The sequence below is a fragment of the Pithys albifrons genome, chromosome Z (assembly GCF_047495875.1).
Source record: "Pithys albifrons albifrons isolate INPA30051 chromosome Z, PitAlb_v1, whole genome shotgun sequence".
Taxonomy (NCBI): domain Eukaryota; kingdom Metazoa; phylum Chordata; class Aves; order Passeriformes; family Thamnophilidae; genus Pithys; species Pithys albifrons.
This window is the reverse complement of record NC_092497.1, coordinates 76231713-76255694: the sequence shown is the minus strand read 5'-3', so window position 1 is coordinate 76255694 and position 23982 is coordinate 76231713. Positions and strand designations below refer to the sequence as shown.

General features: G+C 42.9%; 1 protein-coding gene across 4 annotated transcripts; it reads right to left on the bottom strand.

The window, feature by feature from the left end:
* Positions 1-9188: 9188 nt before the first annotated feature.
* On the bottom strand, positions 9189-23588 carry NFIL3 (nuclear factor, interleukin 3 regulated). 4 transcript variants are annotated; one of them, XM_071580031.1, is made up of 3 exons: positions 23393-23588; positions 22337-22462; positions 9189-13090 (listed from the first exon to the last, which is right to left on the bottom strand). In XM_071580031.1, the coding sequence occupies exon 3, from the start codon at positions 12902-12904 to the stop codon at positions 11531-11533; it is 1374 nt and encodes a 457-aa protein (XP_071436132.1). In that variant the 5' UTR covers positions 12905-13090; positions 22337-22462; positions 23393-23588; the 3' UTR covers positions 9189-11530. The 4 variants fall into 4 exon arrangements, with proteins under 4 accessions (XP_071436132.1, XP_071436130.1, XP_071436134.1 ...); XM_071580029.1 differs by lacking the exon at positions 22337-22462; XM_071580033.1 differs by lacking the exons at positions 22337-22462; positions 23393-23588 and adding an exon at positions 21676-21825.
* Positions 23589-23982: the final 394 nt, after the last annotated feature.

Below are 23982 nucleotides of genomic sequence, written 5' to 3'. Positions count from 1 at the left end.
TTGTTGTATTTAACGTGTGTAAGTGTGTGCTATATTGCAGTTTTCTTTTCATTTTCTCCTTTCTATATAAATATATAAACCTGGTTTGAGTTTCCGGTTGTTTTTCCTTTCTCCCTTTTCTTGATGGGGGAAGGAGACTTTGACTCTGTATTGGGCAGTTGGCATTTTGCCAGCTCAACCCAAGACACCTTGTTAGGAAAATGAGAGACATGGCAAAACAGAGTGGCTTATAAAAAATTCAGACTCCAGAAGTGTTTCTCTTCTCTGTGTGGAAGGTGATGAATGTCCCATGCCTGACAGTGCCGTAAAAGAAAGCATTTGGACAACACCCTTAATAATGACCTTTAACTGTTAGTAGGCTGTGATCAGGCAGTTGGTCTAGATGAGTGTTCTATGTCCATGACAACTGGAACTATCCTATTCCCTCCTGTGGGAAAACGCTGTGAAATGGACCCCAGGGAAAGACAGCGCTGAAACGCATCTTGGATTCTACAAGACTTGTTTTCTCTGCATTTTCTCTGTACAGTTTTGTCCTAGTTCAGGAAGTTGGGCCCAGTTTATCACTGTGTGGGTGTGACCAAAGCTGTGTATTCTAAACCCTCTATGCCATTTCTCATGAACTGTTTACAATGGACTACTCACTGGATCCAGAGGAGGAGTGGAACCTCAACAGGACTGCGACCACCACTCTTGACCAGACTGCGACCTTCATCTGCACCAACAGGTTTTTCCCTTCTTTGTACTTTGGATTCAGGGAAACCACAGGGAGAGTCTCAGCAGAGGGGCTAACAAACACCATTCTGTTTGTGTCCCAGGGTGCTGGGTTATACTTCTGGCTTTTCTGAGGCAAAACTAATTTCCCTTTGTATCATTGCATTTATTGTAATATTTTGATTAAATTGTTACTCTGACTTATAATCCCTTTTGTGTTGGGTTCACTTCTCCTGGCAGTTTACCTTTAAACCAGAACAGGTTTTGATTTCAGGAAAGTTCTGTACTCCCCTATGGTTTCCACACTCCACATTCATTCCCCTTCCATGTGTTCCCCCTATGTTTTTTCCTCATGAGCCATGGCACTGCTTAGGCGCTGGGGTGATCTCCAGGGCTCGGCCAGCCCTGCCTGGCACAACCCCTGCCCCACGCTGCCAACACAGCCACTGCTGCCAGAGTCGCTGCCACACAGCAGGTCTGGGGACTGCCGGGGGGTCTGGATCAGTGTGGCCCTGCCCAGGGAAATAGTCCCTGTGACTCTGCCAGCACAGCCACCAGAAATGTATATATGGCCAGACTTCATGTATGAAGATTTGGGAAGGGCTCTCCCCATGTGGGTGTGCCCTTCCAGCCTGTGCAGTGGAATTTTAGGTGAGGCACAGCATGCACAGAACTGGCCCCACTGTTTAAGTTCTAAGGTCCATCTGCCACAGCAGAGCAAGCCTGGACAGTGACAGTGAAGTCCTCGGGACTGTCACAGCACCCGGTACTAACCAGGGCTGACCCTGCTGAGCATCCGAGATCTGACGGGATCAGATGGCAGGAGGCATTGAACTGCCAGGGGACGGCCCCACTGAGACTCGAACTCAGGTCCTTGGGATTCAGAGTCCGGAGTGCTCTCCTTTACACCACAGGACTGCCCCAGAAATATCCCTGCCTTTTCTGCCCGTCCTGCCCCAATCCCTGAGTCCCTATTGATTAATTTTGTTGTCACTTGATGAATTTTCCAAATTGGCTATTCAGGTTGTCAGTTATCCGTTCTGTCCCTCTCCTCACCCTATTGCATCCAATTCCAAAGCCCTCCCCTCAGATTTCCCTCCTCTTTCCAGGACTCTGTTCTTATTGGATGTTTAATGGTTGCTGAAACCCTTTTCACCCAATCCCTTTTAAATTTCTACCCGGCTCCAAGTACCTCCCCTAACCGACCATTTATAGGTCAGCGCTTTCATTAATAAAGCGCTTTTTGGTTTCACCCCCATGTTGAGTGTGAAGTGTTTACTGGGGAGCTGTTTTGCCTCTGGTTAGTGACCATTACCCTACTAATTAAAAATTTGTCAAAGCTGCTGAAACAAATAAAACCAGAAAGTCAAAACCTTCTGGAAGCTGTTCCTCCTTTGAAAACCTTTGCTGTGTTTTCCACTGTCAATGCTTTCTCTTCCAGAACTTCAGCCAGCATCCTTTCACGGGCTTGTGACTGAGTTGTGGCCACTTAGATCATGAAGACCTCCAGGCTCACAGATCCCACAATCTCTCTAGGCTGCACACTTCAGTGCTTTGTGATTTTCACAGCAATTTTGTTTTTGGTTCCTTATCTCCAGTGTGAACCTCTGTAGTTTCAGGAGATGCCACCATCTCTCACGGGCAGTTAAATGCCTCCCTGACATCCGATCCCGTCAGATCTCAGAAGCTAAGCAGGGTCGGCCCCGGATTAGTACTTGGATGGGAGACCTCCTGGGAAATGCCGGGTTCTGTAGGTTCTAGTCCTGAGGACTTCACTGTCACCGTCCAAGCTCGCTCGGCCGTGGCAGATGAACCTCAGGACTTAAACGGTGGGGCCAGTTCTGCGCACGCTGAGCCTCACCTAAAATCCACTGTGCAGGCTGGAAGGGCACACCCACGTGGGGACAGCCCTGCCCAAATCTTCATTCGCAAAGTTTGGCCATACCTACCTACCATATACCATCTCTCACCCACTCATGAGGCTGTCCCTATCCCCTTGATGCCTTTTCCAGAAGCACCAGGGTGTGCTATGAGGTGTCCCAATGCCTTGTCTGCTGCAGGCTGAACCAGATACATCCCAACTGAGCATTTTTGCTGTAAAGCCCTGAGCCCCTCTTCTTGGTCAATCTTCTCTGGGACCAGAAAGACCATTCAGTGCCTGGATGAGGTCTGATGGGTACTGAGCAGGGGGAATCACCCTTGTGCCTTCTGTCTAGGAAAGAAAGATATCAGAAGACCCATCAAAGTGAGCCAAGTGTTTTCTGTGACTCATCATGAGAGAAATCAGGGGAGTCCAGAGGACTGGTCAGCAGTGTGTAGTGTGTGGGGAGCCTGTGGGACTTTGGCCTGGAGCCTCCCAGGGAGGCACAAGATGTTGCTGAGTGAACTGTCTTGCTGCATATGCTTGGACATGTCTGTCATGGCCAGAGTGATCTGACAGGACCCTCAGAAGACACAGCCAAAGCCTCAGTGACTGGCATTAGACATCGATACCAAGTATAAGGCAAGAGATGGGGGATGGAGTTTGTAGTGGTGTGGCAGTAAGCTCAGATACATATACTGAAACAGAAATCCATGAACACTGATGGCCCATTGTGATGTCTCTTAGTGACAGATTGTGCCCCTGCAGGGGTGGGTTGTGACCTGGCATCCCTCACTGCCTATAACTGGGTAACAAGTTTCACTCAAGCAGCTCATGCCCAGACACATCCAAAGAATGAGATGCCATCCAAAGGGACCTAGACAGTCTCAAGAAGTGGGCACATGGAAATCTCATGCTGTTTAACAAGACCAAGTACAAGGTGCTGCATCTGAGTGAGGGCAACCACCAGTATCAATATAGGCTGGGGGATGAAAAGAGCAAGAGCAGCACTGCTGACAAGGGCTTGGGGGTGCTGATGGATGAGAGGCTGGACATGCCCTGGAAATTCTGCTCTTGCAGCCCAGAAAGACACTTGTGTCATGGGTTGCCTCAAAAGCAGTGTCACCAGCAGGGTGAGGGAAGGGATTCTGCCTCTCTACTCTAGTAAGACCCCAACTGGAACACTGCATCCAGCTCTGAATGCTTGTGGAGCATGTCCAGAGGAAGGCCACCAGGATAATTAGAGGGATGGATCACCTCTCCTATGAGGAAAGGCTGAGAGAAGTGGGATTTTTCAGCCTGAAAAAGATGTGGCTTCAGGCTGACCTAATTGTGACCTGCCAGTACCTGAAGGGAGATGGGGCAAGACTATTTACAAGAGTATATAGTGACAGGGCAACAGAGAATGGGTGAAAATTGAAAAAGTGTAGGATTAGATCGGGTATTAGGAAAAAATTCTTTACTATGAGGGTGGCGAGGCACTGGAACAGGTTTCCCAGGGAAGTTTTGGATGCCCCATCCATGGAAGCATTCAAGATCTGGTTGGATGGGGCTCAGAGCAATCTGGTCTAGTGAAAGGTGTCCCTGCCCACAGCAGAAGGTTGTAACTAGATGATTTTCAAGGTCACCTTTCAACCCAAACCATTCAATGATTCTATGATTCTATGACTCCAGCTGAACATTTGGTGAGGTTTGGAGTGCTGAGTGAGACATTTGATGCTGACATTGTGTGAGGAGAGTTGTCACTCCTCTGTGCTCAACTCCAGAGCGATCTGAGAATTTTCCCCCTCCCTGCCAGGTTCAGGCAGGCAGGACAGACAGGGAGTGTGCTCACAACAGCAGAGGTGAGCTGGGAAGGGAAACCTCATCCCACAGAGTTGGGAAGGTTTGCTTGCTGAGGGACTGGGGCATTTCTTCTACTCCTGGATCCAGGCAATGGCTATGGTGCCTCCTCCCTTTCTAGAGTGACATCTGCTGATGCAGAGCTGTTAAAAGTGAGCAACTCATAACTCCGGATCCCCCTAGCCCACTTCAATGAGTGAAGAGCATGGCCACAGAGATAGAAAACCATTGTTCCATCTGCCTGGACAACTGGGAGGAGGTCAGCTACATACTGCCATGCTTCCACCAGTCCTGTTACACCTGCATCCTGTGGTGGGCAGAGAATACACCTGAGTGTCCCCTCAGCAAAAGGAAGACTCTGTTCACCTTACACTCAGTGGGGGGAGAAAATTACTCTATAGAGCATGTCATTGCACTAACTGAGACACCATCAGTCATCATTCACCAGGTGAGAGGAGATCCCAGACACCCAGGTATCCCTGACCTCCATTCCCCTGAAGCACCTCAACCACTGTCTGCAGGAGGACTGCCCAGGCCTTCTGTGAGCATTCTCCAGCCTGAAGAATGGGTGATGCTATTCCAGAAGTACCCATGCCTCTTAGATACTCTGATACCCTGGGTCCAAACAAGGCTGAGGCAGATCTTCATGAACAACTGGATGGAAGCAGCCACAGTGAAGGACACTGACATGGACATCCAGAACAACCATGTAATTGATGAAAATGAGTTTACCACAGTGACATTCTTGCAACAGCTTATCTGTGCTGCTGTTCGAAGGTGCAACAGGCAGGCCAGCCTTCTGCTGGTCCAGCAGCTCTATTTTCCTGCCCAGGTTCCAGCCCTTCTGAGAGCCCTGCAAGCTGCACCGTGGATGAGGTCCCCAACACCTCCTTCACTGCCATGGGTGGGAATCCCAGCAGACCCCTATCTGCTTCCATTGCCATTGCTGCTGGAGCACAAAGAGCCTCAGGAGCCAAAAGAGTCTGTTCCTGGGCCCTCCGTTTCCCAATGGGGCAGTGAGCCCTCCCCAAGTGGCCACAGTGACCCCCAAAGAATGGGCCAGCAGCCCTACAGCTCTCCAGCCAACAAGAGGACGGTACTCCATGGGTGACCTTGGAGGATGCCTCAGGGATTGGCCACATTGGGATTGGGCCATCAGCTGGGGCATGTGCCAGCCCCCAAAGGCTCTCAGCCCTTGAGAGCTAACTATCCAAATAAAATAAATGTATGAAACTCAGAAAAAGTCCCAATATTATGAACAGTGCAGGTGGTGTTGCTGTCCTCATTATTCTCCCCAAAGGCAAGTGCTGCCCAGCTCCACCCCCATTTCTGTAGCTGGCCACAGGGCAGAGGTTTCCAGATGAAGCGAGGGTCTCTAGTTACAGCCTATGCCCCACCATTCATTATGCCAGGCTGCTCATGCCACCCTCTGCCCTCATGTTCTAAGTCTCTGCTCTCCTAACAGCCTGCACTGCCTGGCGCAGCCTTGTTATGGCAGCAGCCAATTCCGTCCTCCTGCCTGGAGTCATGATTTGGTGTTGCTTTCTGCATCACCCTGGGTCTGTACCTTTACAAGGCAAGAGCACTGAGGAGTTCAATGGGGTAAGTGCAAAGTTCTGCTCCTGTGGGAGGACACCACCAGGCACCAGCCCATGCACTGGGCTGCCTGACTGGTGAGCAGCCAGGAAAAGGCAACCACGCTGTGGCCCATGAGCACAGTCTTTACTGATGTTGTTTCAGATCCAGCATTGGTGCTGGTATTTCTTCTGCTCATCTCCTCTCTGGCAGATGCTTGGCAGATGAAAGGCTAAGCAGCTGAGGACTTTATGTTTGTCTAGTTTGGAGAGGAGGCTGAGGAGTGACCTCTTGCTCTCTACAGCTTCCTGAGGAGGGGAAATGGAGAGGGAGGTGCTGATTTTTACTGCCTAGTATCCAGAGACAGGACATGTGGGAATCGTTCAAAGCTGCACTGGGGAGGTTCCATGCCTGTCAGTGCCTTACAAGAAGCCTTTTGGACAATAACCTCTATAATGGGTTTCAACTTCTAGTCAACCCTGCAGTGTTCAGGCAGTGGGACTAGATAATCATTGTAGGTCCTTGACAGCTTGATTTATTCCATTCTACTGCATGTCATTCCATCAAGTAACCACTGTTTGCCTTTTTCCTACTTTTGTATTTTTCAGTGACTTAAATATTATTTCATTACAGAAGGTAAAATTTGCATTTCTGACAGTAACCTTGTTAGTTTTACAGAAAATGAGAAAATAGAAACAATTCCTTTCAGCCCTATAAAATATAGATAGGTCATATATGTTGGTTAACTGTTATTGTCACTTGTCCAACATTGTTTTGCTTCACAAAGATTTTTGATGTTTGCTTGTTCACATTTTTAACTACAAAGCTTTTAAAAAGATGTCACCACATCTTTTTTTGACAATGAGAACGAAATACTTCACGCACATATTGTCTATTGATGTGTATAGTGTCGTGAACACAGAGAAATGTGTTCTGCTACAATGGCTCTCATTGGACTTTATCATCTTTTCAGTTATATGATGTGATAGAATATTATGCTTTGGTATTTTCTGATTGTTATACAAATCATTAATATCTTTCAGGGTTGTATAACACAACTGCCATGGAAATGACTGCAACGTGTCCTCAGTATATTTATATACTAAATTTATGAGAATTTTTGGAGATCCAAATTGTTAGAAATTTGTTCAGTACCATCCTCAGAAATACAGACATAATGCATACCAATGCCAGCATATAAGGAGAGCAGGGTAGCCTGATTCTTTTAAATGTGTAAGTTACTAACTTACAAATGCCATTTAGGCATTTGCATATCCCTGCACCTGAATAGCACGGGTAAGTCTTAACAATAGGCTGACATTTTGAGTTGTACATCAATTTATAGGGGGAGTAAGAGACAGTGGACGAGAAACTGACCGTGTTATCTGAATGTTGGTAGTATTAGATTGCCATTTAGCATCCTCAGGACCTTTGGACTGATGCAGGTTTTTCAGATCAGATCTCTTTCAAAGGCACTAGAAGCAGGGAGGATGCTTGCCTTTGAGATTTTAAAACTCACATAAAATCATGGCAGAGCTACAGGCCTTGCCAATTGTTCCTTCCAAGCACTTGTTTGTAATCTTGTGATGCTCCATAATGTCCATAGGAAAAAGAATTACTACAAGCAAGATTGGCACACAGGTAATAGCTGGTCAACTCATAAAAAGCATAGATGCATTCCAGCTATTTTTTGGAGTCATAAAACAAAATGTCTTCTGAGCCTTTCTCTTTCAAGCAAATAAACACTAAGCCTCTATTCTGACCTTTTGCTAATAATTCACCAAGTCTTTTAGAGTTGCCATTGGATAAATAATAGTTGAGTATCTGGCTGCCTTCTCTTCCATATATAAGATCCCTACAACTCCAGTGATATGAATAAAGTGATCTTTACACCACTGTTGTGTCACAAAGGAGTTAGTCTTAGGAGTCCATGCCAGGAGTGAACTGTAAAGCTTCTATCTTGGTAACGTTACTTATCTTGAGTAAGTCCCTTATTGCACACAAAAAGTTTACTTTATTAAGGAAAGTAGAACTTAACACTGAATTAAAATCCCTAGGATTTGGCCTAGTGTTTTTAACTTTTGATTTGACACTGTAATGGAACAATATGTGCTATTCATTTTTACGCAAGAAATACCAATAACTCTTTTGTTGTACTCTTGTAGTTACCAAACCTGTATTGTGCAATAAATTATATACGTATTTTCAAAACAATATGGTATAAAAAAAGGCCATATTAGCTGGATTCTCTGTGAGTTTCCTGCTAAATTCTTTGTACATGGTTTTAAATGGCACATTTACATACTAACAAGTAGAAAAGCTTTTTAGAAGTTTGTATTTTACTCAAACTTCAGAAATATGTTTATTTTACATTCAAGTTCCACAGAAATGTTTTTAGTCTCATAAACTGCTCAAGTAGACATTAGGGCTATAATGAAAACAGCTGATACAATGAGACAAGAATAATGAGAATTGGCTGTCTCCTATCATGAATAAGGGGATATTTGGCTGCACATTTATTAATAAAATTTAAATATATCTCATGTAATAGGTAAGTTTTACTGAAGGCAGAAAGTTGAGGCTATTCAGAAAATCATAATGCATGGGCTCAGTATACACATGGGCATATTCACACATCATCTCTATATACATCTATCAAAATATTGGTATTGATAGAACATATCCCTGTTTATATACAATTAAGTTATGCAAATTTAACAAAGGACTTGATACTCACAATTCACAGTGCTCATTAGCCACCAGTTGATGTCACTGGGCACAGCTTCCACACCGCCTCTAGTCATACACTATGTATTAGCTGAAAGTTGGAGCAGGGGAGTCCCGCTACATTCTCTCCCTTCCACCCTCAGTGTGACTGTCTTTCCCATATCACATCCTAAAGGGAAGCAGGCTAAAGATGGGCAAGGAGGGTGAGGGTCTCCCAGTGAGGAGGTCATCTACACCTCATTTACAGCAGCTGGGCAGCTCAGGTTTGCAACTGTAGCCAAGAACGGGCTTCATAGGTACCACCAATACTCCTGCCTTTTGTAACTTTAACAAGCCTGGGGAAGATATTCCAAATATTAGCTGCAGAAACAGTAACTTCAGCACAGGAAGACTTGTCATCCACTTAGCTATCACCCCTGTGTTGGACCATGACAATGAACATAATAGAAAAGCATGTTGTAGTTAGAACTGGTTTTGAACAAAAGACAAATTATTTATTTCTTTCTTCAAATGAAGCATAACACTAAGGTATAAAGGGAGTATAAATAACATCTGATTGTGCTCCTAAGCTCCATGCTATAACTTTCTTGCAATGACATCCTTCAACAAATCAACTACATCATTACTGTTAAGTATTAATTGCACAAAACAGATACACAAAATATATAATGAGCTAGAAAGAGGACAACATTCTTCCATTATGACAAACAATTCTAACAAGAAATGGAAAAAAACCCAATAGATCTAGGCTTTCACAGAGGGCAACACTGAGAGTTTAAGTCCTCTCCTTGAACACATTACATGTGATAAATAATACGCAAAATATTTAAAGAACTTTATTGTTGCTTACAGAAGATACTTAGCAAGCAAAGAGACAGTAGAATCACTGCCTCATGTCTTATATCCCCATCATTCAATGCAAATTTTTACATTTCATGCAATAATCCTGAGCTTATTTTCAGTAACATTGAAATGTCATCTATGTTAATTACCAAATACATACAGAGCCCAGCTATGGGGTCTATTGTATTATTAAGGCATGGAAAAAGAATAGCAGTTTATTAACTCTGAATGCCACAAATACAGCACAGCAGTTAGAAGGCTCAAAAAAGCTCAGAAAGTACCAGTGATTTCTGTGCAAAGGTCCTCCCAGAACACAACTGAATCATCAGCTCCTGAAAAGGCACAGAATCAAATCCTGGCCTCTCTGACATCAGGGAGTTCTGCCATTGCCTTGACTGCTGGACCAAGCTTCAGAGCTATCAGGAGTGACTCAGACTCCTCTTCATATCCCCAAAAAATTGACATACTTCCTCTCACTCATGTCAAGTACGAATTTGAAAAACAATACCTACATATCACTTTGTTAATTAGTATTTTAAGCCTACGGAAAGGTTCCATTCATTTTACACTATGGAAATTAATAAAAAGCCTTTTCAGAAAAAGCTTATTTCTTAAGTCTGATTTATTAGTATGTTAAAAGAAAGGGGAAGTATCATGAAAAGAATCTCTGCCATGTCTATTTATAATTTATTTTTAATTTTAAAATGAAAGACTTTGGTAAGCCAAACCAAGGATATGTGATGCAATTCTAGACTCCATGGTTGAATGGCTGTTCTGAAAGGCAAAGAGCACCACAGTCCTGTCCAGTCATCAAGTGAAGAACATGTTCTCTGCATAAGTTGTAAAGGGCTAGCAGTATTTGGATTGTGCAGTTCTTCACATAGTTGCTGTTTTACATTTAAGCAAAATGCCCTTTAGCAAGAGTATTCCAGTTCAGTTAACTAAGCCATTGAAACCAAGGCCAAATTGCTGGCAAGACTTACTTCATACATAATTGAATTAAGTCCCATACTGGGAATTAAAATAGCAGATGATCTCCTCTACCTCTTCAACTGCTATTGCCTAGCCTTTGTGTATTTGCCTAGTAGAGCTCAGAGTTTACAGATGCAGTAGCCTTATCCTTCACCTACAGGTGGCCCACAGCCTACCATGGAAAAACGCTGGTATACAAGAGGTATGCAAAGGTGGTGCTGTCTGATTCTGTCACTGGAAGGCTCTGAAAACTTTGCAGATGCACAGATCTGACTTAACTAATTTCACCTAGAACACCAAGTTATAATATTGAAAAAATTGGTTTTCACACTAAAACATTCAGGAAACTCATTACTGTCTCTTTTAAAATTGAAGGAGAAAAAAAAGGTTGGTGATCTTAGTTACTGGGTTAGAATTTGCATGGGTTTAGTTGACTTCTTCTAATAAATAAGTTAAAGAAGGCTAAGGCTATAAACTGGTACTGTTTCATTTATAAATATTCACTTTACTTCTCTTCCCAAAAACATATTAAGGAAAAAGGTGGCCAGAAGGATCACACATGTTGTAAATTGTAATTTGGTTGTTAGGCTGTAAAAACCTAAAATGTAAGTGAAGTTGAGCACAGTGTAAGAAAAAAACCCAGTTTTTAATTAACAACTTATTTACAAGTTCATAAAATCAACTGAACTGGAGTAGATGTTCTGTGTTTGTCACCAATATTTTATTGTAACTGGTAACTTGCACGCTTTGTAGTAGAAGAACAAAAAGAAAATAAAGTTCACTATATACAGCCTTTGTACAGGCTAATTGACTATACTCAAGGCATAGTGATCATAACACAACCTAGTCTTCATAATAATTTGTGCACAAAAAGACACCAATCAGACATTATGTGAACATTACAGTGAAATGACATCACAAGTCCAGTGAAAATTCAGCATCATACAAAACATATTGATCTACTGCAAATGACATCCTTTAAACCGATTCAGTAGTAACTTAACCAGAGTCTGATGCAGAGATTTGTGTAGTTATAAGTCTTTTAAGTGAAGCAACCTCTGCAGATAAGTTTGCTATGCCCTGCTTCAAATAGAGGTTCTCTGACTCAGATACATTGTAGATGTTGTCTTTTATTTCAATAACTCCAGTTTTGCAACCACTCTGAATTTTAACGTTGAGTTCCTTCTGATGCCAGAGCTCTGGTTTAAGTGACCAGTCTTGGATGTTAGTCACTTGAACCGAGAAAGGAGTGTGAGAAGAATGCACCAAATTCTGTGCACCATGTTTTTCAAGCTCAAAATGTCTTTTTGAGGACATGTCAATGGGCGATGACAATTTCTGTGTTGCATCATAGTCATTATCCATTGCTTCCACTTTAACTTGCATGGCTTTGGCTTTAATTCGAAGCTTGTGAGGCAAAGCTGAAGAATTCACTTCTGGAACTTTAACTGTTGCATGAACATTTTTATGTTCAACTGGGGAATGAATTGGACCCTTAGGAACCTGCTGTTCATCTTCTCCATCAGATGACTTTCCAACTACACCATCATCAGTTTCTGACGTTCTTGGGGAATTACTGGAGGACCTATTAACTTGCAAGAGAGGAGGAGAATGTGAGTACACATTAAAGGCAGCTCCCACATAGTTTGGGTATATGGATGCTTTATAGGAACCTCTGTCATCTCTTGGCTCTCTCTCTAATTCCATGGGCTCCTGCTTTATAATCTGGAACTTATTTTCAGGACTTCTGCAGTTGCTTTGTATACGACTTGGCTGGGTATGTTCTACAGTTGACGTTTCAGACACATCAGATATTGAGCTTTGAGGAGAATGTTTAATGACAGAAATACAACTGCTACCAACTATAGATGGTTCATGTTCATCTACAAATGAGTTAATATTTGATTTGGAACTCTGATAGTCTTGGAAATACACAGTTGTTGAGCTACTGAGTTTCTGTATCTCTTGGGCATAGGCTGCAGAACTAATTAAACCAAACTTTAGCTTCAAAGAAAGCAGCTCTGCCTTCAAAGTGGCATTCTCTTCTCCCAGTGCAATTAGTTTGTTCTCCAAGACAAGGTCATTCAGTCGTCGTTTTTCACGAGATCTTTTGGCAGCTTCGTTATTTTTCCGCCTTTTCTCCCAATACATAGCATCTTTCTTTTCATCTGGAATGAATTCTCGCTTTCTCCGGCAAGCTGAAGATTTGCTTTTTCCACTACTTGCTTCAGTAAGTAGTATATCTTCATTTGTAGACAATTCTTCAGATACTTCTGCTAAGGTGGACTTAAGTACCATGATTTTGTCCACATTGCTACTTGTGTCAACAGGTCCGTGCTCCTTTTTAAGGGTCTGCATTTTTCTCAGCTGCATCAGAAACAATTTGTAGTAAATCTACAATAAGCAACAGAGAAAGTTATCTCCCCAATACTTCTTACTCCACAACGTGATAAATACAGGAATTTTAAATCCACACACATTCTTCCTTTTCTTTCATCTCAGACAGAATTGTTTAGAATCAATTTTCTTAGTAGTTTCAATGGGAATCTTCTTAAAAACCTGGAATAAATAGAGAATTTCATTACTACATAGGAATTGCTGGTTTGGGATATATAAAAGTAGCTTTCGATAACTAGCTTAGACTAGCACTTGATTTATTAAACCTGCTACAATATGAAGACACTCCAACACTGAAGTAACTAATATTCTAAAATCTATGATACCTAGGTAGTAGATTTGCTTTCAAGACAAATGCAATATGATCCAAGGAAAAAATCAATCAAAAATACTTGAGTTTGATCCTATTGTAATGCTGTCACAGAAGTTTCCATGGCATCACTGACCAAACAAACTTCCAACACTTAATGCTGCAAGACATTAGGCATGTTGATGAGCGGCACTGGAAAATATCTTGTTCCCCGTTAAAGCATCTCTTCTGAAACAGTTGTCGGGTATGACTTAGAAATGCAATGTATTTGGGTCCTTCATACATTAAAAGTAACATAAGCTTATTTATAGAAGCTGGAGTGCTTTCTATTGTCTTAAAATACCACCATTCAAGCTATTAAACATTTGGTTTCTGCTTTTGAAACCTGTAAAAAAATATATATACGTGTGTGTGTGTGTATATATATGGTTACACATACCCACATGTAACTTTAAAATGCCTTTCAGATCAGTCACATCAATTCAAACTAGCAAGTTCACACACATAATTTGAGCAAATACTTAATTGAAAAATATAGACAAAAAATTACATAATTATTTCATGTGTCTTAGAAAGAAAATTTTAAAGTCAGTATTGAAAAATACGTTAAAGAAATAACATTTAATTCATAATTTGCATTGACATAAGACAATTTGCCAAAAGTAAAGTTTAATACCATTAAGGTAGGTGTGTGCACCTCAGAAAACTGTGTTTGCATTGAAGTGAAAGTTTAAACCTAAAAGTCTTACTATTAATAGAGACTAGCCTAACCTTTAGCTTCAGACATTTTAATCATTAAATATGAATTTTGCATTTAAATTAGCACTTGCTGTATTTAGTCCTTCTTAAGGCAAAAATATTTATTCTAATAAGATCATTAGGTCTTGATCTGAGATATAACTTCTCAGTATCTCATTTTCCAGTCAGTCATGTTCCCGGTAAAATGAATGTAGCATGCCAAGTGCTTTTATAGAACTGATTATCAAATCAGCAATCATTCTTGCCTGTACAACCAAAAAACCCAAAACTAACCACCAAAAAGGAAAAGGAAAAAAAAAAGAAAAAAATAACACAACAAAAAAACCCACACACAAACACCAGCCACTTCAGATTAATGTCTCTATTTATTGGGAATGTTTTTACAATGACTAATGAAACTAATTTTAAGATTATCAGTCAGGAAAGTTATAAAAGAATTAATGAATTGTATTCTGCCAGTTTCTCTTGCCTTTTCCAGAAGGCAAAGTGGAGTGAGTGATGTAATAACAATTACGCAGGGTCATAAAGACTAAGGTTTCAAGCTGTGTTCTGTTCCATCAAACCATGCCAACTCTTCTGTCATGAAAAAATTAGCACATTTAAAAGAACAACTAAGTAGAATTTCCTAAAATCCACGGTTAATTCTGACATGTAACTATTTGTCTTTGTTAATACAGCCTTAATGAAAAAGAGTTAGAAGTCAGCCACACCAAAGACGGCATCTAACATTTTAGTGCAAAGGCAGCACCACAAATTGCCATGTTTGAAAAGAAGAAAAGTACCTCTAAGACACAAGCAATTACACAGTTAGACCCTGATCCAAAATTCTAACTGGAGTAAAAGGGAGTTTTCTTTCAATTTACATAGGAGCTGGATCAGACTGCAAAACAAAAATAAGCTCCACAACAAAGTAACATCTGTTTGTCAAACTTTTGCTACAATTTGATTTACTGAAGCAGCTGAATAGCCATTTTGTCCATTTCTCTGCTAAGTGTAATCAATGGTTCAATTCATATATAAGCCATTTTAAACCTACTGCAATTTAACACTTTAAAAAGTCATTGTAGAACATACAGAATTTAAGGAATAAAAAAAAAGGAGAGAGAATACAAGGCCACTTGACCTTTTGTCACATTTGTTGAGTATTTGGTCTCTGTAACATCACTTTACACTAACAGAAAAATGCTGTGATTTCATTACTCTGTAGCAGTGGGAATGCACGATTACTGATCAGTAACTTGTCTGGATATACTACAATTACTGTATTCACTCATACCAGCAGCAACTACTGGGTCTCTGAGGAACTGCAGACACCTTCTATGGCACACAGCAGGCAACAGTGTAACATGTAAGAATACCTCGGAAATCATCACTTGTGTCTTAGAACGCATCTCAGCCAACTCTCACTTAGGTAAAAAGGGTTCAAAACATCTTTTGTGAAATTTCAGGTCCTTACCAATTCAAAACTCTTGCCACTTTTAACAGACTGGATGGCTAAATTCAAACCCAAACACAAACATTTATTCTCCAAGAACAGAAGCTCATATGTATGCATCCATTATTATACCTATATGCCACATACCCTAGAACATCTACATGTACTTGAAATGCCAGCAACAGAAAGGACTTGTATAATCAGTGGATGCTTTAGAAGAACAAAACCATACCTATACAAACCCAGTATGTTTAGTCTTCAACAAGACTGTTTCAGGATAAGAATTCTGACTCTGTCAAGCTGTAATGGTCTCCAGCTGAAAGTGATTCCACATCAGTGTTTGTCCAACACTGTGGTCTAGGAAAAATACTAATAATGGTAATAATAATTAGGAAAATATTATTGGATTGAGGGGTTTTTTTTCCTAAATGAATGTAGACTAATGACATTGTTCATTAATATTGTCATCAATAAAAACTCACTGCATGTAAACCACTACCACTGAACTGCACACAGCACAAAAAGCTGCAGAGTGGTTCATGTCCCCCGTTCCATGGGACATCAGCAGATTGGGCCATTCCAGCACACAATCTGCTCACTGTAGCACTGATACTTCTGTTTTGGCCACTCTCCCTCCTGTACACGTTGTTCCTGGCACAGACAGAACGTAAGTAGAATACAATCTACAGCAAACATTAAGCATGTATCAAAACTACCATGTTTTTGCATGCAGTATTCAACTTTGCTCTCTGCCAGAGTCCATCAGAAAGGCTGTCAGGACAGACATGTAACCCACTGACACAGTCATACTAGTTTGCTATTTATGCAGTTAGAGCTAATGCTATTACTTTAGCAAATTAACAAAACAAAAATAGATTTTTAACTCTTTCCATATCACGGTAACTGGAATTGCAGCTTTACAAATAGGAGTAGAAATCCTTGCTTATTAATACTTCTCCATGTGGATCAGCCCAATGCTGAGTCTGCAAACAAATTAAATTCCATCTGATGATAATGGCAACCTGCCCTTAATGGAACTAGTCACGCCACTTCACTTGAATTTTATAATTCCACTGGAAAACATCAGTATTTACACATAAATTAATGAACTGTAATGATTCCTCTGACTACATTTCAAATTCCAATATTTTCCCTTATGATTAATTTTTCAATTGCTTTATCACTCCCTCATAAAGTGTTATAAAACCAACATTTGGTTGGTTGATGTTAATGGCACTGAGTGCCAATTCAACAGTGTAATAACACTCGACCCTATTAACTTAATTACAGAGCCAGTCTTGCTCCCACAGCAAATTTGCCATTGGTTTCAACAGAAGCAGAACACAATACCAGATCCAAATATTAATGACACTATTGTATAGGACTCATGCTATTAAAGCAAGAAATTATGTATGCAGAAATCACAAAAAGTTAATTTATCCACAGACTTAAAAAATACTTAAGTGACAACATAGCACATTCAAGATTTGATCCTGGGGACTTCTGCATTCACACTGTAATAATTGAAATGTCTCAAAGGTTGAAGGACAGAGCCACAATCTTTCCTCTCTCTCTTCTGTATAATTTAATTACATAAGTAATTTCTGCTTTAGAGAATGCATGTAGGTCTCACCATGTATGCAAGTTTCCCCACAGAATAACTGCACATTTAACAAAATAATTCATGCTATTTCCACGCTTAATTTTTCAAGCATATTCTAGTACAAAATAAGTGTTTAATTCTACTGCTCCAACATTTTGAGAGCGATTCTAAGAAACTAAATGAAATCCCACCTCTAACATTGGATGCTTAAACACAAATCACTTTTATGTTACCATGTCCTCAAAAAAAATCTCAGGCCTTAAAAAAAATAGAATAATACCCAAGTACACCTTCATGTTTTAAAGAACCACACCTCTATCACCATCACCACTATATGGCAGCACACTCTAGAAAAACAATTGAAGCTTGTATTGACACCTCTGCTTATTTTTAGTTTCTGTTCTCCATGTTTTGCACAGGTATCATTATTATGTTACTGCCACCATTCTGCCACAGAGTATTGATCTTGAACACCTGTCTACGTACTAAAAGAGCTCCTGTCCTGTAGAAGTTGTTGGTACATTCCAGTAACCAGTTTGCATTCCAAATTTTGGAAAACTGAAGGATGTAGTTTGCACTTTATCTTCAAAGTGTTCTAAGAACAGTTGCTATCTGTCTTGATACTTTTATGAGGCACAGAAAAAATACCATTCTCACTGCACACGTGAGACAGGAGGCTGCGTTTAAGCTCAGGCAGTGCATATGCAGCCTGTGTAAACAATGCTGAGAAGTTTGGGACATGTTCTACCTGTACGGCTTCTCACAGACAAAATTATGTGATGAAATTCTGCACCATTGAGGTCTCCCATGATTAAAAAACCCTCTCCAACAGAGAGGCTTACTAATGCCCACTGAAATCCTGCAACATAATCCTTCTTGCCCTATATCTAAAACAATCTGTAAAATTATGCTCCTGTTGAAGAAAAGCTTTCATTGCTGGCTCCACTGAAAGATTGGTATTATCCCTAGGACAGATTTGTGGGCAAAAGGGTCTGGACAATGTAGAGCAAATGAACTTAAAACTTTTGGGGCAAAAACTAGGTGACTGCATTTTATGCTATGATGGCAGGTTATCGACAGTCACAAAATGGAAAAGCATTTACACTTCAAACATTACCACCATTCACTGCTGTTATATAGTCATGTGCATAAGGACCATGAATCCATTACAACAGCATGGAGCAATGCAAAACTACTGATCCTGATCCTACACACAGTTACCTTTTCTTAGAACTTCATGGACATCTTAAGTGCTTACTGTTTCAGGACCAATGTGTAATTAGGTCAGTGGAACACTGGATGATGATGATAGCTTTGTACAAGATGACCCACTTTTGCTAAAATGTTGATCATCTTATTGAAAGGAAAAAGAAACACAGGTTATGTCCACAAAATATAGTCCATTGGGAACACCAGCAATCATTTATTATAACGCTGTTAAATCAAATGTAAGGAAAAAATGAGTAAGATTGTCATGCCAGCTGGAACACTATTGTACATTCATATTACCCAGAAAGCTGATCTCATATGTAATTTTTACAAAAAACTGTCATTGTTATAAAATTTACTTAAGTTACTGTTTATCTTAATTTGTACTTATTAACACATTAAAGTACAGCCTGCATACCAAAGGTAAATTACACAAATTGTGCAAATAAAATTATTATTTGGAGAGCACAAAATATATATTAAGGGTTGTTGTTGCTCAAAAGGTTGGTCAAGCTTAATAGGTGCAAGTTTGCCCTGTATTTTTTTCCATTCCCTTATGAAGACAGTATGATTTTATCAGATCTGTTTATTTTTCCCAAAATAAGCTGCTTATTGTTCTGTTTTAAAGGGTGCAAAACAAGACCTAAGAATATCACTCAAAGCACCCAGAAGAATTTTAAAACTGAGAAGTAAATGAAATGTATATACGACTTGGGTAACTATTTCATTACTTATATGTAATAGATACAGTATGTGCATATAAATATGAAATTTAAATATCATATCGCTTTCCAGTACTTTTACTAAAGCCTCAATAGCAACAACTGTTAGTGAAGTTACAGTACTATGACAGTATGTTTCTCATTTCAGTAGCTACTTGACAGCAGGAAGAACTAAACTGCAAAAAGCTGTAACTTAATAGCAACCATGTTCTGGAAATACAATCTCAGCCTTGCCCTAGTTACAAGCCATAACCCTCACCTCCCCCTCCCAAAATCAAATATTAATTATTCTGACAACAAATAGCTCTCTCCTATTGAGTTGTGTTCTTAAAATCCCAAGCATGGACCAGACCTTCAGCTGACCTAAATTTATATGGTTCTATTTAAAGGCAGAAGAATTATGTCAATTAATCCAAACTGATGCTCTAAACATGCATCTTGTTATATAACAACTGAAGTAAATACATGAAATAGACACCGACTGTAATATGTTGTGATCTATCACTCACTGCAAATGGAACAGAAACAGCAATCTTTAGAGATCCAGTTCTGTCAGAAGGCCCCAACCACTGCCCATACTGAGCATAATTTTGTTTATTGGGTTACATTCCACTTGCAAAAGGTCTTGCAGCAGTGGTACCTATATTGCTGTGCAGACACCTCTGTAGCAAAAAACAGTTAATTATTTAAATACTTTGGGACAGACTGAAAAATCACACCAAGGTGGAGCAACTCCAGAAAAGGAACAACGTTCTATCTGAAACAAGGCATTATTTCTGATAGAAAATGAATTTGTTTAATATCTGTCACCAGATGCAGTCTCATAGTATGCTAATTTGGACATGCATCAATCCAACTTGTGAATTAGGAAAAAATACAGGGTATCTAAGGTGACTTCAGTAAAGAAGATCTACCTTCTAATACATTTTTTGAAGAATGTTGCTTCTGTTTCTATCACATTTTCAGTCAAGTCCAAGTATGCCCTTGCTTACACAATTTTATTTTTGGCAGTACAGCTTATCATCAGTATTACACAGTCACATTACCTTGTGGCTTTTTTTTAATAATTGTTTTGAAATACTGTAAAATAATGTTTTAATACTGTAAAATACTAACATGGAAGTAAACTGTCACTTTCTTTTAGTATGGATTGCAGGAATTGGCCATCTATTTGCATTTTTTTTCTATTACATAGCCTAAGCACATTTATATCTCATAACTGGCTGTAATAATCATGGCAAGGTCACCTAGAAGAGTCAATTAAGCTGATGAGTCAGATACATTGCTTAACAGTGTAATAAGACTCAAACAGAGGATTTTATTGTTCATATTATTGCATCACAGTGATGTTATAACAGCAGTAAGATTGCTGTCTGGAAAAAACCTATTGCATAAGGATAGTTTGCATAACTATTTGTTAAAATAAGTTAATTTAAAATGAGCTAATGGTTTATTTTCATGAGTTTTATTTTAAGATAAAGGATTGGAAAAAAGCAGCATTGTACTGATATCTTTCTCAGATTCTATTTATACTTTATTGCAAAAGAAAGAATGCATGTTCTACAAATTTTGGCCAAAGCAAGGCAAATACTGTTCCTTCTTAAGAAGAGATAAGCTGTGTGGAGGTCATGTAAGTTCATACTGCTCATGGGAAGACTAAGCTTTTTGACACCTTGAGATCAGTTTCTTATAAAGAAGAGAGGAAAAAAAAGGCATCAAAACAGCAGAAACTCGTGGCTTTGGATTCAAATCCAGGAAATAGGATACTTTACAAGTTAGGGTAAGACTCCTTTGGAACATGAGTTAAAAATATTAAGTACATAAAAATGGAAAGTAGAGCCAAGATATTCTATCTAAAGAGCATTAGAACTTCAAAAAAGACATCTGTGAGAATTATAGTAACAATAACTGTTAGTGCCAATGTTATTAAAGATGTTTATTCAGCAGTCCCTGAGCTTGTTGCTTTAAATCAGGTCTTTGGGCCAAAACCCCAAATTTTTATTCATTTGAGTTTCCTATCTAAGTCAACATTTTGATTGAATAAGGACCATAAAAGCAATGCACATAGCAGTATTTTAAACAAGGCTCTAGATTGACTTAATTACTGAGGAGGTCAAAGATGACTCAAAGTAGGTTACATACACAGGAGCAAACAAAATGAAACCGGGTGTAATCATTCAAGTTACAAGGAAAAGGGGGGGAAAAGTGTTTTAACATAATAGTACCACCAAAACAGCCTCACAATCAAGACTGTACCTGACCTCAATAATCAAGTAGCAAAAGGTTTATGCAAATACTAAGATTATTAAATTTTTAAAATACTTTGCTGCTATTACGTATGTCAGGTACAATGAACATGAAGACTGTGGCTGGAGTACACAATTTGGAGGGTTTTGGTCAGATGCACAGTGATGTTAGTTTTACCTACTAGAAGAATCGCTTTAGCCACCAAAAAACCCCCACAAACGATCACCTAATCTTGAAAGCCAAGTTAACGCCAGCAACTTTCAAGCTATGGTCCCATCGAGGACACAAGCACAAGCTGACCCAGGAATACAGAACACCCAGGCACGGCTTTGCCACTGCGACGCCGAAGTGACTTGGGAAAAATAACAGAACTGGGCAACCGCGATATTTTTTTCTTTTTTATGATGTTTCTGTTGCCTTTCGTTATGTATAAGCGAACGAAACCGCTCATCTCTTGCCTACCTGCGAGGGCCTTTGTCTGGCGATCTCTGCCTGCAGGAGACGGTGGGACTGAGGGGGTGATGGGCAGTGAGGTGGGGACGCACCTCGCCCCGCCACAAAGGCTGCCCTGCCCGGCTCGGCTCGGCTCGGCCCGGCCCGTGGCCCCCTACGTGACCGGCGGCGCATGGCCCCGGCCCACTCCCCCTCCGCTCGGCCCCCGCTATCAGCTCAGCCCGCCGCCCGCCCCGCCGCCGCCGCCCCAGCCAGAACAAAGAGCTGAGGGGGAGCGCCAGCGCCCCCAGCTCTCGCTCGCCCGCCGCCGCCGCGCCCCATCGGCCGCCGGGGAAGGGAGGCAAGGCGACCCCCGCAAGCCTCGGGGAGGAGAAGGTGGGCGAGGAGGAATGCTCAGGCTCCGCGCCCCGGCTCCGCTCCCCCGCCCGCCGGGTATGTCACACTGACCTAGTGCCGGCGGCTGCCCCCGGGGCCCGGCTCGCTGCCCCAGGGGAGCCGGGCACCTGGCCCCCTGCCCGCCAGGCACGGCAGGGACGGCTCGGCCGCTCCCCTCCAGCGCGGCGGAGATGATGTCCTATAAACGCATTCCTTCCTTAAATTAAGCAGTTCCTATTTATTTGGTTTTTTCTTCCCCCTTCTTTTTTCCCCCCCCCCCAGTGAAAACCTGTACCGGAGAGATGGCAGGGCGGCTGGGTGGAACGCCTTCTCTAAAAATACAGCCTCATCTAAAACGCCTCCGAAAGCGTAGAGTTAAAAATCCGAGCAAATGCCTCGAACGTCTTACACATGCACGGCTCTGGAGAAAAGACCAGAAATAGCACTTGAAGCCACAATTGCTAAAACGCGATGGGGCTAAATATAGACCCAACACAAATCTCGTTTTAAGGCACCCGGCACGCACCCAGCGAGCGCGCCTCGTCTCCCCACTCATCCAGTTGTCTACTTCCCTTACTAAACACACTTTAACAAATCCTGTTACAGTTACGGGTCTGGGGGGCTTTTTTTTTTCGAGGTGAGATTGTCCTAGTTTCTTTGTAGGGATATTATAAAATCGCATAATTAGCTCTCTCTTCCCAACCCGGCTGCCAGCAAATTCCTTCGTTACATAATGCAACATTTCCAGGAACTACTATGAGATCGGTCCCGCAGCGCCTAAAAAACAGCGACAAAAAGTGACGGAAAGGGCTGGCAGAGGCAACCGCAGCCCCAGTCCCGGGTCGCTGCCGTTGATCCCGATTGCTGGCGGGGAACATTGCCCTACGCCGTCCGAGCGGGGGGATAGTTCTGGCCGGCAGGCTCCGGCAGCAGCTCCCGGTGGCTCTGTGGCCGAGGCACGACTGGCGCTGCCCGGGATCCAGTCCTCCGCCCCGCACGGAGTCCTTCGGGGCAGCTCTGCTCCCCGCAGGCACATTATGCAACGTGGGCGAGCCGCTCTGGCGGCGCTGCCCGAGATCGCTGCGGAGACACGCGGGGGCCAGCGAGGCACGCCAGGAAGAAGCTCGCCCGGCCAGAGAAAGCCTCCGGCCCGCACCCCCGCGCTGCCACCCAGGCCGACACCCCTCCGCCGAGCCGCCCGCCGGCGGATCCTCCCCGCCCGGTGGCGGCCGGGGCCGACGGGGCTCGCCTTACGTAAGAGCCGCCCCCCGCCCGGGGCCGAAGCGATGCGCCGGGCGGACACCCCAACTTTATACCCGCGCACCGCGCGTACTAGCGCCTGCCCTCCTACCTGCAGCGCACCGCGGAGCGCCGAGCATCCCCCGCCCCGCGCCGGGCCGCGGGGGTAGGCGGGCTGCGATGCGGAGCGGTGCGGCGGCGATGCGGTGGCGGTGGCGGGGCGGGCGGTGGCGGCGGAGCGGGCGGCCGTGCGCGCGTCGGCGGCGGCGGCGCGGAGGGATGTGTGTTAGTAGGTCAGCGCTGCGCTGCGCGGCTCATAGCCGCGTGCCGCCGCGCCGCGCGTGACTGGCGGCGCCGCCGCGCCAATGGGCGTCGGGCGCCGCGCCGGGCCGGCCAATGGGAGCGCGCGGGGCGGGGCGGGGCGGGGCGCGGGCCGGCGCGCCGCGCGGCGGGTCTGAGTGCGGCGATTGCATAACCGCCGGCGGGGGGGGGCGCGCGAGGGGGGCCGGCGCTTACGTAACCGGCGCGGCGCCCGCGCGCTGGGGGGCGCTCGCCCCTCGCGGCCCCGCCCCGCCCGCGCGCCCCTGCCGCGGGGGCCGGCGCGTGCCCGCGCGCGGGCAGAGCCCTCAGCCCGGAGCGCGCGCGCGTGTGGGAGCTGCGCTCCCGAGGCGCGCGCCCGTGGGTCGCGCTGCGGCTGCTGCC

Excerpts from the sequence above, each read along its gene's own strand:
- NFIL3 (XM_071580031.1), bottom strand. The coding sequence starts at position 12,904 with ATGCAGCTGAGAAAAATGCAGACCCTTAAAAAGGAGCACGGACCTGTT.